Source organism: Elephantulus edwardii, unplaced genomic scaffold, assembly GCF_000299155.1.
Source record: "Elephantulus edwardii isolate Elephantulus edwardi_28Jun2011 unplaced genomic scaffold, EleEdw1.0 scaffold00005, whole genome shotgun sequence".
In the NCBI taxonomy this organism is placed as follows: Eukaryota; Metazoa; Chordata; class Mammalia; order Macroscelidea; family Macroscelididae; genus Elephantulus; species Elephantulus edwardii.
Genome location: NW_006399755.1, coordinates 21,930,126 through 21,942,828, shown reverse-complemented (window position 1 = coordinate 21,942,828; position 12,703 = coordinate 21,930,126). Strand labels below are relative to the sequence as shown.

The 12,703-nt window shown below is 36.1% G+C and overlaps 1 protein-coding gene across 3 annotated transcripts in view; it reads left to right on the top strand.

The window, feature by feature from the left end:
- MIER1 (mesoderm induction early response 1, transcriptional regulator) overlaps positions 1 to 12,703 on the top strand; it is a 71,499-nt gene that overhangs the window by 15,723 nt on the left and 43,073 nt on the right. For 2 of the 3 annotated variants that reach the window (XM_006879749.1, XM_006879751.1), the window contains 2 exons: positions 968 to 992; positions 6,795 to 6,940. In XM_006879749.1, the coding sequence (XP_006879811.1) occupies positions 968 to 992; positions 6,795 to 6,940 (171 nt within the window). Of the gene's footprint in view, positions 1 to 962; positions 993 to 6,794; positions 6,941 to 12,703 lie in introns of all 3 variants that reach the window. The other variant, XM_006879750.1, reaches the window with a different exon arrangement.

Below are 12,703 nucleotides of genomic sequence, written 5' to 3'. Positions count from 1 at the left end.
TTTTTTTTTTTTACAGAGGTTTTGGATTTCCATTCATTCATTGTCGCAGTTTTCTCCCTTCCCACCCCTCCCCAATAGTCGAACTCTTGAATAGGTTTTCCAAGGTTATAAAGCACTGTGGATGTAGATTTCCACATCTGTCTCCTGGAGGGCTGCTGGTAGACTAGAACTACTGGCTGACTTTTTGATTAACAGCTGCCTATTTAAACCATTGTATCCATAGGGCTCTTTAGAGATAGCTTGAAAGAGTGCTAAGTCAGCTAATAGAGGTTTTATTTAATAGTAAAGTTAACCCAGTATACCATTTGATACTTAAGTAACATTTTCATTTGTATTTCAACTTTCTTTTTTATATTTAGTTCTATATCTTAAATTTTTTCACGTCCTTTATATACATTTTAAGCCAGAGAACAGCTTGTTAGCAACCCTTTTGTGTAGTTTTTCATGTACTGCTTGGTGAAAATCTATTTTAAAAAATCCCATGACCAAAGTCATACTTCTTAAACCACATACATTATGAGATTTATGTTTTGTCTTTAAAATCTGAATCCATTCCATGTTAATGTCTTTGTTTCCATGTTCAAAAGTTGTTGTTTATTACTGTTGTTGAAAAGAAAAAGTAACACAACCATTGCCAGTTTTCACAAGTACAATTTAGTAACATCAATTACAGAATGCAACTATCACCAAAATGCATTGCCGAATTTTCCGTCACTATATATAGAAATGCAGGGATTTCTAAGTACTGGTTCCCTCTCCTTTGTGCCCCAATTCAGGAGGGTTTTTAAAATTTATCTCATGCTTAAATAGTCAGGAAAGATTATATTCATGGCTTTAGTTTGTTTTAGGCAGTTAAAATATTAACAGAAAATGTCATGTTTGTTGCTCTGTTAGTCATTGAATCATTACTGTAATAATTAAGATTTATAGCACAAAAATGCTAATGTTTCCTCTTTTCTCTCCTCAGCCATCTGTTGAGTCTTCAAGTCCAGGTAAGTAAATACCTTCTGGGTTGTGTGATGGTGTTTTTTTTTAAATTTTTAATTTGTTCTGTTAGTTGCATAAAGGCTAGAGAAGTTAGACTATCATCTATCTGATTTGCTTTTCTTCTGAATGCTTCTTTTCTCTGGGGAAAAAGAACTGGATGAAATTTTTGACTGCCCATGAAAGTACAGGTGAGGCTGCTGTGAATTCATCTTCATGACTATTTTGGGTTTACTCTCTTCTGTTTTGAATTTGCCGTATACCTACAGTTTTTAAGGAAGTTATTTGTTTGCCATATATTAAATAAGATTTTTGAAAAGGAAACATTTATTAGATTAGAAATACTTGCTTGTGTAGGAAATTCAGAGAAGTAATTTATATATAAAACATACTTAATGAGAGAAGGAAAACAAAGTTTCAACAATATTTAATACAGTAAATTAAGGAAGATTTGAGTAAGAACAAACTTGAGCAAACGCTGACTGGTAGCCGAGTGGTAGGAACTGTGCTGCCAGCACGAAGGTACTCATTTTGATTCCCCCAGCTGCTCCATAGAAAAAAAGATGGCTGGTCTCCTCCCGTGAAATTTACAGCCTCTGAAAAGCCACGAGAGGCTTTGGCTATGAGTGGGTTCAAACTTGAAGATACCCAAACAACAACATGTATCTAGGATTTCTCTGTTCTCCAAATACAGTATAGATTATAATTTCCCCTTAATTTAGAAATCATTGTGATTTTTGTCTGAAATATGGGCCACAGATACCTTTCTGCCCAGTTTCATGATAATTAGAATATTTAATATCCACGTTTTGGCTTCCCATAATTATTCAGAGAATCCCCGACCACTGATTACAGTGTTTTGTGTGGTAATAATTGGTCAGCTAAATAGCAGTGAGGAATGAATGAGATACTGCTCTTTTTGCCTTATTGCCTGTTGTCTTTGTCAAGAGATGTAAGACCTTGTTCTGTATTAATTGTACAGATTGAGCAGCAGCCCAAAATAGCTGAGGAAATAAGCGAAAGAGTGCTCCCTGAGGCATAGTAATATGTTGTTTGAAATGTCACATCATATGATGTTGTGAAATTGCTTGATAGATTGGTAGGTAAATACAAGTAAGCCCATGTCTACCTTGCCAGTTGGGTAATCTGCTCCTGAGTATATCAAGTAGAGGTTGGAATAGATTACTTCTGAGCCCTTTGAAATGACTAGTATGTTCAAATGATGGTTAATTTTATCTTTATTTCAGCTGAAAATGTGTGCTGAAGTGTGTTAAGAGTTTTTTGATTGAGGAATATGTACAGGATGATTGAGATGGAGAATAAACTGATTTCAAGTATTTGAGTAGTATGTCTCTATTAGAACATGAAAATTGTACCCCGTAATTTTTTCCATTATCAAATAATTTCTATTAAAAAATAAATGTTTATTTCTCATTTGTATTTCAAAACAAACTGGCCAATTTTATTGAAGAAAAATATTACATGATTGATTTTTCACCAGTTCTGGCATGCTTGTAATGATACCAGAATCACCTGGATCAATGATAGCCAGTGTGCATACTCTGTAGTATTTTCTGCATGCTGTGCCCAGTTCAGTATTATTGCCACTTTAGTGATGGACACCAATTTTGGCCAAGACTGGGCAGTTGTGGGTGAGGATGACCAACTTGGATTTTCCTTGCCTGATCATCTTCAGAGTCTGCTTGTACCCAACATGTATATCCCACTTTTCATAAGAAGTTGGTACCTAGAGTTGATGGACTCCAGGGACTTTTTCGTCTTTTTTGCAGCCACCGTCTTCTCGTTGTCAACCGGCCTTCCACCTACAACTGCTGACAGAATGGCCAGGGAGGGATAACAGTTTTTACTTAATTTTGTTGATTGTTATTAATGTTGTAATAATTATAAATTGACTGGATTTTTGGCAGCATTCAAGTACATAACAATGTTTACTCCGATAGTGATACTAAGGTAGTTTGAATTGTTTTTGAATCAGCCTAAGATGAATTGAGGGTGACCTGGTGTGTAGGGAGTTGTGCTCTCAACACAGAGGCAGTCAGTTCGAATCCAATAGCTGCTCCATGGGAGAAAGGTAGGCAGTTTCTTCTCATGCAGTTTACTGCCTCTGAAAATCTGCTGGAGGGTCATATTTGTCAGTTCCAACTCCATGGTACATAATAAGAAAAGGGAATTGGCTGGAACTCTGATAGCTTCGTGGTAAGAAGTTGCACTGCCAACCCGAGGGCAGGCAGTTTGAATCCATCAGCTGCTCCACAGTCAATGGATAGTCTCCCCTTGTGCAAGTTACTGCCTCTGAAAACCTGCTAGGGGTCAGCTATGAGATCTGACTCAATGGTAAATAATAATTACAACAAGCTGAATAGGGAGAATAATGAACTTGAAGAATACAGTTGTTTGGTGACCTTTGTTTTTATTTTCTGCTGCTTAATCTACCTTTGGCTCATGACCACTCACAAGTAAAAGGAAACAACACTCACTGTTAGATAACATTTGTAATATCAGACTTTTTTTCTGAGAATGTTTCTTGTTCTTATTATTTAATACCAGTTGTTAAGAATTATAAAAATGGGTAGGGAACATTAGAAGTAGTGTCTTCATGTAAAACAGTTTTGGTTCTCTAGTGACATTCTGTGTCCTCTCGAGTATTTTTATTTTGGAATTCATGCCAGTATATTTTGACCCAGAAGGCACCTAAGTGATTTTGTTTTGTGAATCAAAGTAGAGGCACAAAGCAAGTTATTACCTGTAGATTGATAGTCATTAGTAATGTGGAGTGTTGGGTAGTGGATGGATTGTTTTGGTTTTTTAAAAATGAGCACACATGATAGAGTGAATCTTGAGTCTTAGAAAAGGTCAACTTTTTAGTACTTTTGAAGTAGGAGAAAATCTATGGCAAATAGCTGATATTTGGTATAACTTGGTAACAAAATGTTTATACAAAGCATCAAATTTGCTATTATATCTGTATTAATGGCATTCTTTTTCTTGAGAGACATCCTAACAGCCTGGTAATTAGCAGAAAGGAATAGAATTTTTTGTTTATTCCAAAGAAGAAGTGAAAAGGATTCAGATAAAGAAATGGATTAAGCCAGGGGGGAAAAAAAGAAGTATATAAACAGTGCAGTATATATTGGAAAAAGAAATTATGATGAGAAGGTAAAGAAAGTGCGTTATATTTTATTATTTAATATAATGGAAATGTGAAGTGGTAAACTTGAGATACTTATGGCTTATCAAAGCAGAATAAGATAATTTCTAGTGAGTCATCTGATATTCTTTAGTGCTATTTACTTTGAGGCTTGGTAATTTAGCTGGTAAGAGAGGGATCACCAGTGTATAAGTGCTAAACTGTCCAAAATGAAACATTGATACTTAAAATGTTGACATGGCATGAGAATTGCATAAAATGTTGTTAGTTGCCTTGGAGTTAGTACTGAGACTAGCTGGTTGATTTGAAAGGCATGTCTTTGGCTTGGCAGCACAAATCCCTACTGCTAAGCCACCAGAGCTTGCTGTTCTTAAGATAGTGTAATATAAAGTGATGACGTGAAGGGTTATTTTACTTGTATTTGTTTTCTTTCTATATGGGAGAAGAAAAGGTAGAGCATCAGCTCTGTTAATGTACCGCTGAGTCAGACTCATAGCTGACCCTCTATATCTCTATTGTGTTTTCAGAAGCAGTAAATTGCACTGGAGGAGGTGGCCCACAGCAGCTGGTGGATTCAAACACCTATCTTTGTGTTATCATAACTCCTTACCACTAGAGCTTCTGCATCAGCTATTGTAGTACATCATTAATGACTACTTAGTGTCACAGAAGAGTCTTAAGTGAACTATAATGTTTTGTTGTTGTTATGTGCCGTCGAGTCGCTTGCGACTCATAGCGACCCTATGTACAATAGCCCTAAACCCTGCTCTGTCCTGTGCCAGTCGTACTGTCTCCAATACACCCATTCCGCTGACTCCAGTCACTGAATCAATCCACCTCATAGAGGGTCTTTCCCTCCTGGGCCGTCCCTCTCCAAGGACTGGTCCCTCCTTAGAACATGTCCAGAGTATGACAAATGAAGCCTCAGAATCCTTGCCTCCAAGGAGCAGCCCGGTTTAAACCTTTCCAGGATGAATCTGTTTGTTTTCTTAGCAGTCCATGATACCCTCAATACTCTTCTCCAGCACCTCAAAGGCATCAGTTCTCCTCTGTCCTCCATAGTCATGGTCCAGCTTTCTGAAAAGATATTTTCCCACTTGAAACTTGGAAGGAATGGACAAAGTAAAATAGTTTTCAAATTGTGCTCCTACATAAACCCATACACTGCCAACCCTGAAGTACATAGGTCTAATCCACCAGCTGCTTTGCAAGAGAAAGATGGACAGTCTCTTCTGGTGCAGTTTAATGCTTCTGAAAACTTCTTAAAGGGGCATCTGCGAGTCATTTCTGACAACAATGCTCAGCAAATGGAACTATGCCGTGCTTTCATTATTGCCGGAAGAAATTGAAGATCATGAATATACTTTCATAAATCTTTTTCTCTCACAAATATTTCTTAAACTTTGATTTTTAAAATAACTCCTGTATTCTGTAATCTAAGATGACACCTGAGTTAGCAGAAAATGCTAAGTTTATTTTCTTTTTAGTATCTGTATTGTATTATGCTCGTCAATGTACTTTGTTACGTGACTAGCTTGTAATTCTCTTATCCTTAAGCATGTTTTCTCTTCCTTAGTGATCTTTGAGGCAAGATAATAGCTATTCCAAAGGCTTTTAGCTTCCAGAAAGCTTGGAGTGCAATAAAAACATTGGCTTTGGAATTAGTGGGTCCAGGATTCACATTTCATTTTTGCTACATACTAGTGGCTTTATGAATTTAGACATACTCTTAAATGTCAAATTTTCTGTCTCCTTTCCCCTCATTTAGGAATAAGATACCTATATCATAGAATTGTTTGAAAATTAAATGAGATAATATTTGAAAAGTACACTAGTATAGTGTCTGATAAGGACTAAAGATGTTAAAATGTGGACATATTTTAAAATATAAATTATAGTGTTTATGGAGTTTTTGGTGTGTGTATGTATACATGCACACATACATACTTAAGGACATAGTAATATGTGCTACAGTATATGTATTCACAATTTTAGTATGTAAATATCTCCAGCATTTGCAGTCTAGTATTACAAGGCTTGAGTCTATTGAGTACATCAATATTCTCCAACCACTAGGCTGAAAACAGATTAGTTTATGCATAAATTACCTACTACATTATTTTTAATGCCTTTAAGAAATCGTGACTTCTTTGTATGAGTTTATTTTTTATACTCCCATCTATTTAGCTATATTTTTCAATAACTACTCAGAAGTAGAGGTTCTGTTGATACTCATTGGATTTATAAGATGTCATTCAAATGGTTAAAAATACTGATTATTCCCACATAAAAAGATCTTTCCTACTTGGTAGCATTATTTATTCTTTACAACTTAAATGTTTCATTTTTAAAGATTACAGCACATTTTTGTGACGTTATAAACGCCCCCCTCACATTCTAGCTTTGCGATCATAACTATATGTAGGAGTGGGACAGGGCAAAATAAATTAAAGAAAATTTTAGTTTTTTAGTGTGATATAATAAAGACAAGAATTTGAGAATCAGAGTATGTAATGCTTTGTGTACCATTTTTACAGTTATTTGATGTTTATTAAACTTCAAATAAAGCATGTACATTAAATTAATAATAATACAATCTACTTAAATTGGTTTACCAAACTTTAAAAATATTCTTTACCAGGAGGTTCAGCAACATCAGATGACCATGAATTTGATCCGTCAGCTGACATGCTGGTTCATGATTTTGATGATGAACGAACATTAGAAGAAGAAGAAATGATGGAAGGAGAAACAAACTTCCGTTCTGAAATAGAGGATCTTGCAAGGGTAAATAATATTTAATAAGAGTTAAGGGGTGAAGAGGTTACATAGCTTTATTTTATGGAGAGAGGAATTACTGGGAAAATTGTTTCTTGAGTTTTGGGGGGAAAGACTGAAAAAGAACTTTGGGGATATGGTTGAAATGTTTAAAGTGTGAAGCAAAAGACTTTTAAAAAAATGTCACTATCTTATGTGAAATAATGGAATTCGTGAATTTGGCAAAAGGTGAGTCTGGGTCAAAATTTCCTTTGACACACCTCCTGCAACACTGCTCCTTTTATTTATTCACTTTCGGAGTAAGATTTCTAGAGTGTTTAACAGCTTTCTCACTTCCCATGAATTGATTGATTTTGATTTTTTATTTCGCTATCAAGATGACCACTGACTTCCATTGTTGTAACCATTCATTACTTTTCTCATTTTTTCTTTTGTTCATGATGGTATTCAACACAAATCACTGCTTATTTGTTGTTGACTGGGAGCCCTGGTAGCATCATCCCTAGAGAGTTGTGCTCCTAACCTAACGGTAGCACTTCCCTGGCAATTAGAATCTACCAACTGATTCTCAGGATAGAGATGGACAGTCTCCTCCGATGTAATACAAACCCTTCCAAAACCCCTTGGAGGGTCAGTTAAGAGTATTTCAAATCCATAGCAATGATGCTTGAAAGACACTTGATCTTTAACTTTTTTTTTTACCCTACTTTTAGAGTACCCCACTGTCTACTTTTCTCTGATCCATTTACTTTCATTTATCTGGTGTCTAAATATGGAAGTTGACTAGTCCTCAGTTCTGGATCATATCTTGTCTAGGTTACTACTCAGAATGTAGTTGTTAACTGCATCAGATCACCCTTGGAACTTACTAAGAAATGCAGTGTCCCAGACATACTGAATTCAGAGTCTTTGGGGAGGCCAGTATTGAGTACTTTGCTAAGTAGATTTGAGCCAAGTACTTGCTAATTTTGTAAATTACCTAGTTAGGTAATGTACTATAATCCCATGGTATTGATATGTTCAGTGTTTCTTAATTTTATCTTAACATTGACTTATTCTTTGTATTAGATTTTGCTTTTCTAAATACTGCTTGATGGCTTAACAGACATCTTAACAATTTTAAATATTTAAGAGAGAACTATTTATTATTTTTGTTGTTCTTCTTCTACATGTTCCTTTCTTGGTCTTCCTCTTATCTATGAAAAATGGTGCTATGGTCTACCCTATTTCATAAGTCAGAAACAAAAAAGTCATCTTCCATTCCTATATTCCAGTTTCTAAATCAACTTAGTCACGTTTACCAGGAAAAAATATTTTACTGACTTGTGCACATCTCAGCTGTCACCATTCTAGTCCAAATCACAATTGTTTCTAGACTATTTTTAAAATAATTTTTTTCGCTATTACTCTTCAGCATATTTTCAATTTAGTTACAACAGAGTTCAAAATATAAATTGGCTCTTATCTATATCCTATCCAGTGCTCTTCAGTGACTTTCCATTACTAGAAGAAAATTCAAATTTTTTGTAATGTGGCCATCCGTCATCAATTTTCTACACTGCTCCTGGCATGTTATACTATAGCCGCATTTAACTTCTTAAATGCTTTGTGGCTTTTTAGGTAATCTGCCTCTGCTGTACACTTCTTGAGAATTCTTATCCTTTTAAATCTATACTTAGTATTAATTCCTTAGAATAGCTTTCCTATCCCTTAAGTAGCTTAAAAAAAAAATCAGTCACTATATACTATGTAATATTTAAACAGTTTGTTGAGGCAACTTTATTATCAAAAGACTGAAGTTGTCAGTAATTTCATTGTACTTGGATAACCAGTCATTTTCCTTTACTTGTGCACTGGGAGAACCTGCTGGCAATGCTAAATAGCAAAGACGCCATTTTAAAGACTTAAATCTGTCTCATTCAAGCCTTGGTCTTTTCAGTTGCTTCCTATGCACCTGAAAGTTGGACAGTGACAAAGGAAGACAGAATAGTGATGCTTTTGAACTGTGGTGTTGGAGAAAGATTACTGAATATCCCACAGCCTGCCAGAGAAAACATAGAAATCTGTCTTGGAAGAAGTGCAGTCAGTGGCTTAGAGGCAAGGATGATGATCAGGAAGGGCCAGTCCTTGGAAAAAGGTGGCATGCTGGTAAGGGTTGATGGAAAGATTAGGACAGTGGACTTTTGAGCATATCAGAGATGATGAAAATGTGCAGGATAGAGCAAGGTTCACATCTGTTGGTCATAAGGTTGCTGTGAATGCCAGGTGACTTGGTGGTACCTAACACAATAAGCAGTTTGTAATTAAATGTTTAATTGATAATTGCCATGAAGAAAGGAAGCCGTATCTGTTTACCAATATTTCATGGTGAGCAGCAAAAGTAGTTATTCAGTAATTCAATAACGTGTGGATAAATGCATCTGTTAGGTCTAAACAACAAACTTTATTATGGCTATGATTGACTCTACTCTGTGATAGAAAGAACATAAGGAATAAGACATAGTGCCATCCTTTAACACTTAAGATATTTCTTTCTAAATAATAATAATGTTTAATATATATTTCAGAATTTTAATTTGGAACTTTTAAAAAAAAATGCTTCATTTTGGAGCATTTTAAGGATTGTTGGTGATTGCTGTCCCCACAACTCATAGCGACCCTATGAACAAAAGGCCTGTAGCCTTTCTATGACTGTCATCATTTATCAGAATTCATAGAGTTTCCGGAGGCATGTTGTTTAGGAAGTGGATGCCACTCTTGCTTCCAGTTTTAAGGAGTAGAGCTGCCTTAATCCGCAATACCTCAGTAATTCAGTACATCTCTGCATCTGAAGGAGAAACTCTTTTGTTTTCCCATCTTATCACAGTCTGCTTTATTGAAGTGTACTAATTTAGTAGATGGAGATAATCAAGTTCAATTGATAATGTGTACTTACTAGCTTAATTCATTAATTTATTATTGGTGGACTTGATAAAAATCTTGGACCTACCATTTTGTTTTCTATTTTTTTCCCCTTTTCTGCTATCTTCTCCAGCTGCTAACATCCCTCTAAATTTGCTCTCATATTACTCTCCCTTAGGAAAAAATAATTAAAATAGTTACAGAGGGTGAAGAAAATAGAATCTTTTATCATTCTAAGCTACACAGTCTTAAACCTTGTCTAACTTTTCCCAGGAACAATTAAAGGTCTAGGTAGCACATGATACCTAATTATGTGCACCAATACCTAGATCTGTATCAACCTGAAACTAAATAATTTCATGGCCATTATAGTGTATTTCCTGTAGTTAAAATCGACATTGAATTGGTTTTCATTTATAAAATTGAACAAGATTTTATTGATTACTGTATAGCTTTTGTAGAAGCTGAATTGTTGATTACTGTATAGCTTTTGTAGAAGCTGAATTTAGGTTGTGTTAAGATTGACTTTTTTTTTTACATGGAATTGTAGGATGTAATTACGACAAATTTTTAAAATGTACTTATTCAAGAGTCATCAGTAACTTTCGCTAGTTTTTTTATTAAGAAAAAGTTAGAAAATTAGTGAAGACCAAATTTTAGAAGCTTCTGTTTTTTTATCCCATTTGCTTGCATATATTTTTATCCTTGTAAAGATAAACGATTCAGTGAAACATATAAGTTGAAACTTCACCAGACTCACAAGTTTTCTAGGTCTCACATTTTTCCCCTTTTGACAGCATGTACATTCTTGCCACTTTTTATGTTGCTCTTTTTAGTGGAAAATACTTGTGGTTTCTTTTTCTTGATATTTTTGCTCCTTAAACAGGTTATACCTTTTACAGGTGCTATTGTGTAAGTTTTAACATATAAATGTTTTTATCAAATTGGGCATATTGGTTAGGTTTTATTGTGGTGTCCTTAGAGTAGAGTATTAAAATCATTTAAGTAAAAAATATCGTGCCCCCCCCCCCCCCCCCCCCCCCAACATAGCAGTACAGGTAAGAGCCAAATAATGTCTGTTAGGACATTGTCTGACTGAATATACTTTCAGAAGTCTAAGGGGGAAAGTAGTTTGCTTGGAAAAGCACTAGAAGAAGTGGCCAGTGGCCTATCTGTATTTTAATATTTATCATAGGGTGTGGGGAAACATTCAGGTCTGGCCTGCAGGTACTACCTCTGTGTCCATTAAGGCTTTTGGTTCTAGCCAGGCTCTACAGGACTGTTTAGAGACCTACTTAACCAGAAACAGCCACATCAGATGAAAGTTTGCAGAACTTTCCTTTCCACCCTAGGTGCTAAGAGAAAACCAGAGTAACTTGTGGAAGGTTTAATTTGTTACATTGACTATATAAACATACAGTCATCCCTCAGTATCCTTGGGAGATTGCTTGTTACTCCTGTGGGTATCAAAATGTGAATATACGCATATAAAAGGGATGTTGTTGTTTGTTGTCAAGTTGAGCACGACTCATAATGACCTTATAAACAAAAGGCCTGAGCTTTTCTGTAACTGTCATCATTTATCAAAGTTCATAGAGTTTCCAGAGGCATGTTTAGGAAGTAGATGCCACTCCTGTTATAAAATGGATAGTATTTCCATATAATATGCCATTCTCTCATAGTCTTTAAATAATTTCTACTTACTTATGATTCATAATACAGCATAAGTGCTATGTAAATAACTTTCTTATGCCTTAGTTTTTAAGGGATTACTTTGAGCACTTAAGAGATTACTTTCCGTGATGCCTTCTCTGCCTTTTTTATCCAAGGTTAATGTGGAACCTGTTGACACACGACACAGAAGGCTAACTGCACTATGTAGTAGATTGTTGTTGTTGTTGTTGTTAAGTGCCATCGAGTCAGAGGCGACTCAGTGACCCTATGAACAAAAGACCTGGACGGCTGTATAACTTTCGTCCTTTCTCCAGGTTCATAGGGGTTTCCAGAGACAAGCTATTACAGAAGTGGATGGCACTCCTGCTTCCTAGCTTGTTTTAATCAGGGAGCTTCACCAAACACTGTCCACCATGGGTAACCATTCTTGCATTTGACACATCAGTCTCACAGTGTTCAGTTTCACAGCAACCACGAGTTACCTCTGTACAGCAAGTGAACATACCAGGGTTATACGACCTAGAAGAATGTTTACCAAAAACAAGTAAAGGCAGGGCTGAGGGCTGCAGATTAGAGTCACCCACCTTTGGCTTGGTTGCATGACTTTCTGTCCACAAGGCCAACTGAACTGTCTCTATGCTGCTGTTGTTGTGAAGTGCCGTTGAGTCAGAGGCGACTCATAGCAAACCTATGAACAAAAGACCTGGACACCTGTGTAACTTTAGTTCTTTCTCCAGGTTTTTAGGGTTTCCAGAGCCAAGTTGTTATGGAAGTGGATGCCACCCCTGCTTCTAAGCTTGTTTTAATCAGGGAGCTCTAACAAACACTGTCCACCATGGGTAACCATTCTCACATTTGTCACATGTCTCAGAGTGTTCAGTTTCACAGCAACCATGAGTTACCTCTGCATAGTATATTTCACAGAATGTTAACCAGAAATGCTGACGGTGTTAAGCTTACAAACCCTGGCTGTATTAACTGAAAAGTAAATAAGCTAGTAAGGATAAAAAGAAAAAGGCTAAGAGAATGTTGTTTGTTGTTGTTGTTATGTGCCGTTGAGTCGCCTGCGACTCATAGCGACCCTATGTACAACAGCCCTAAACTCCTCTCTGTCCTGTGCCAATCGCACTGTCTCTGACACTCCCAACCCAATTATCCTAGTCACTGAATCCACCTCATAGAGGGCCTTCCTCTCCT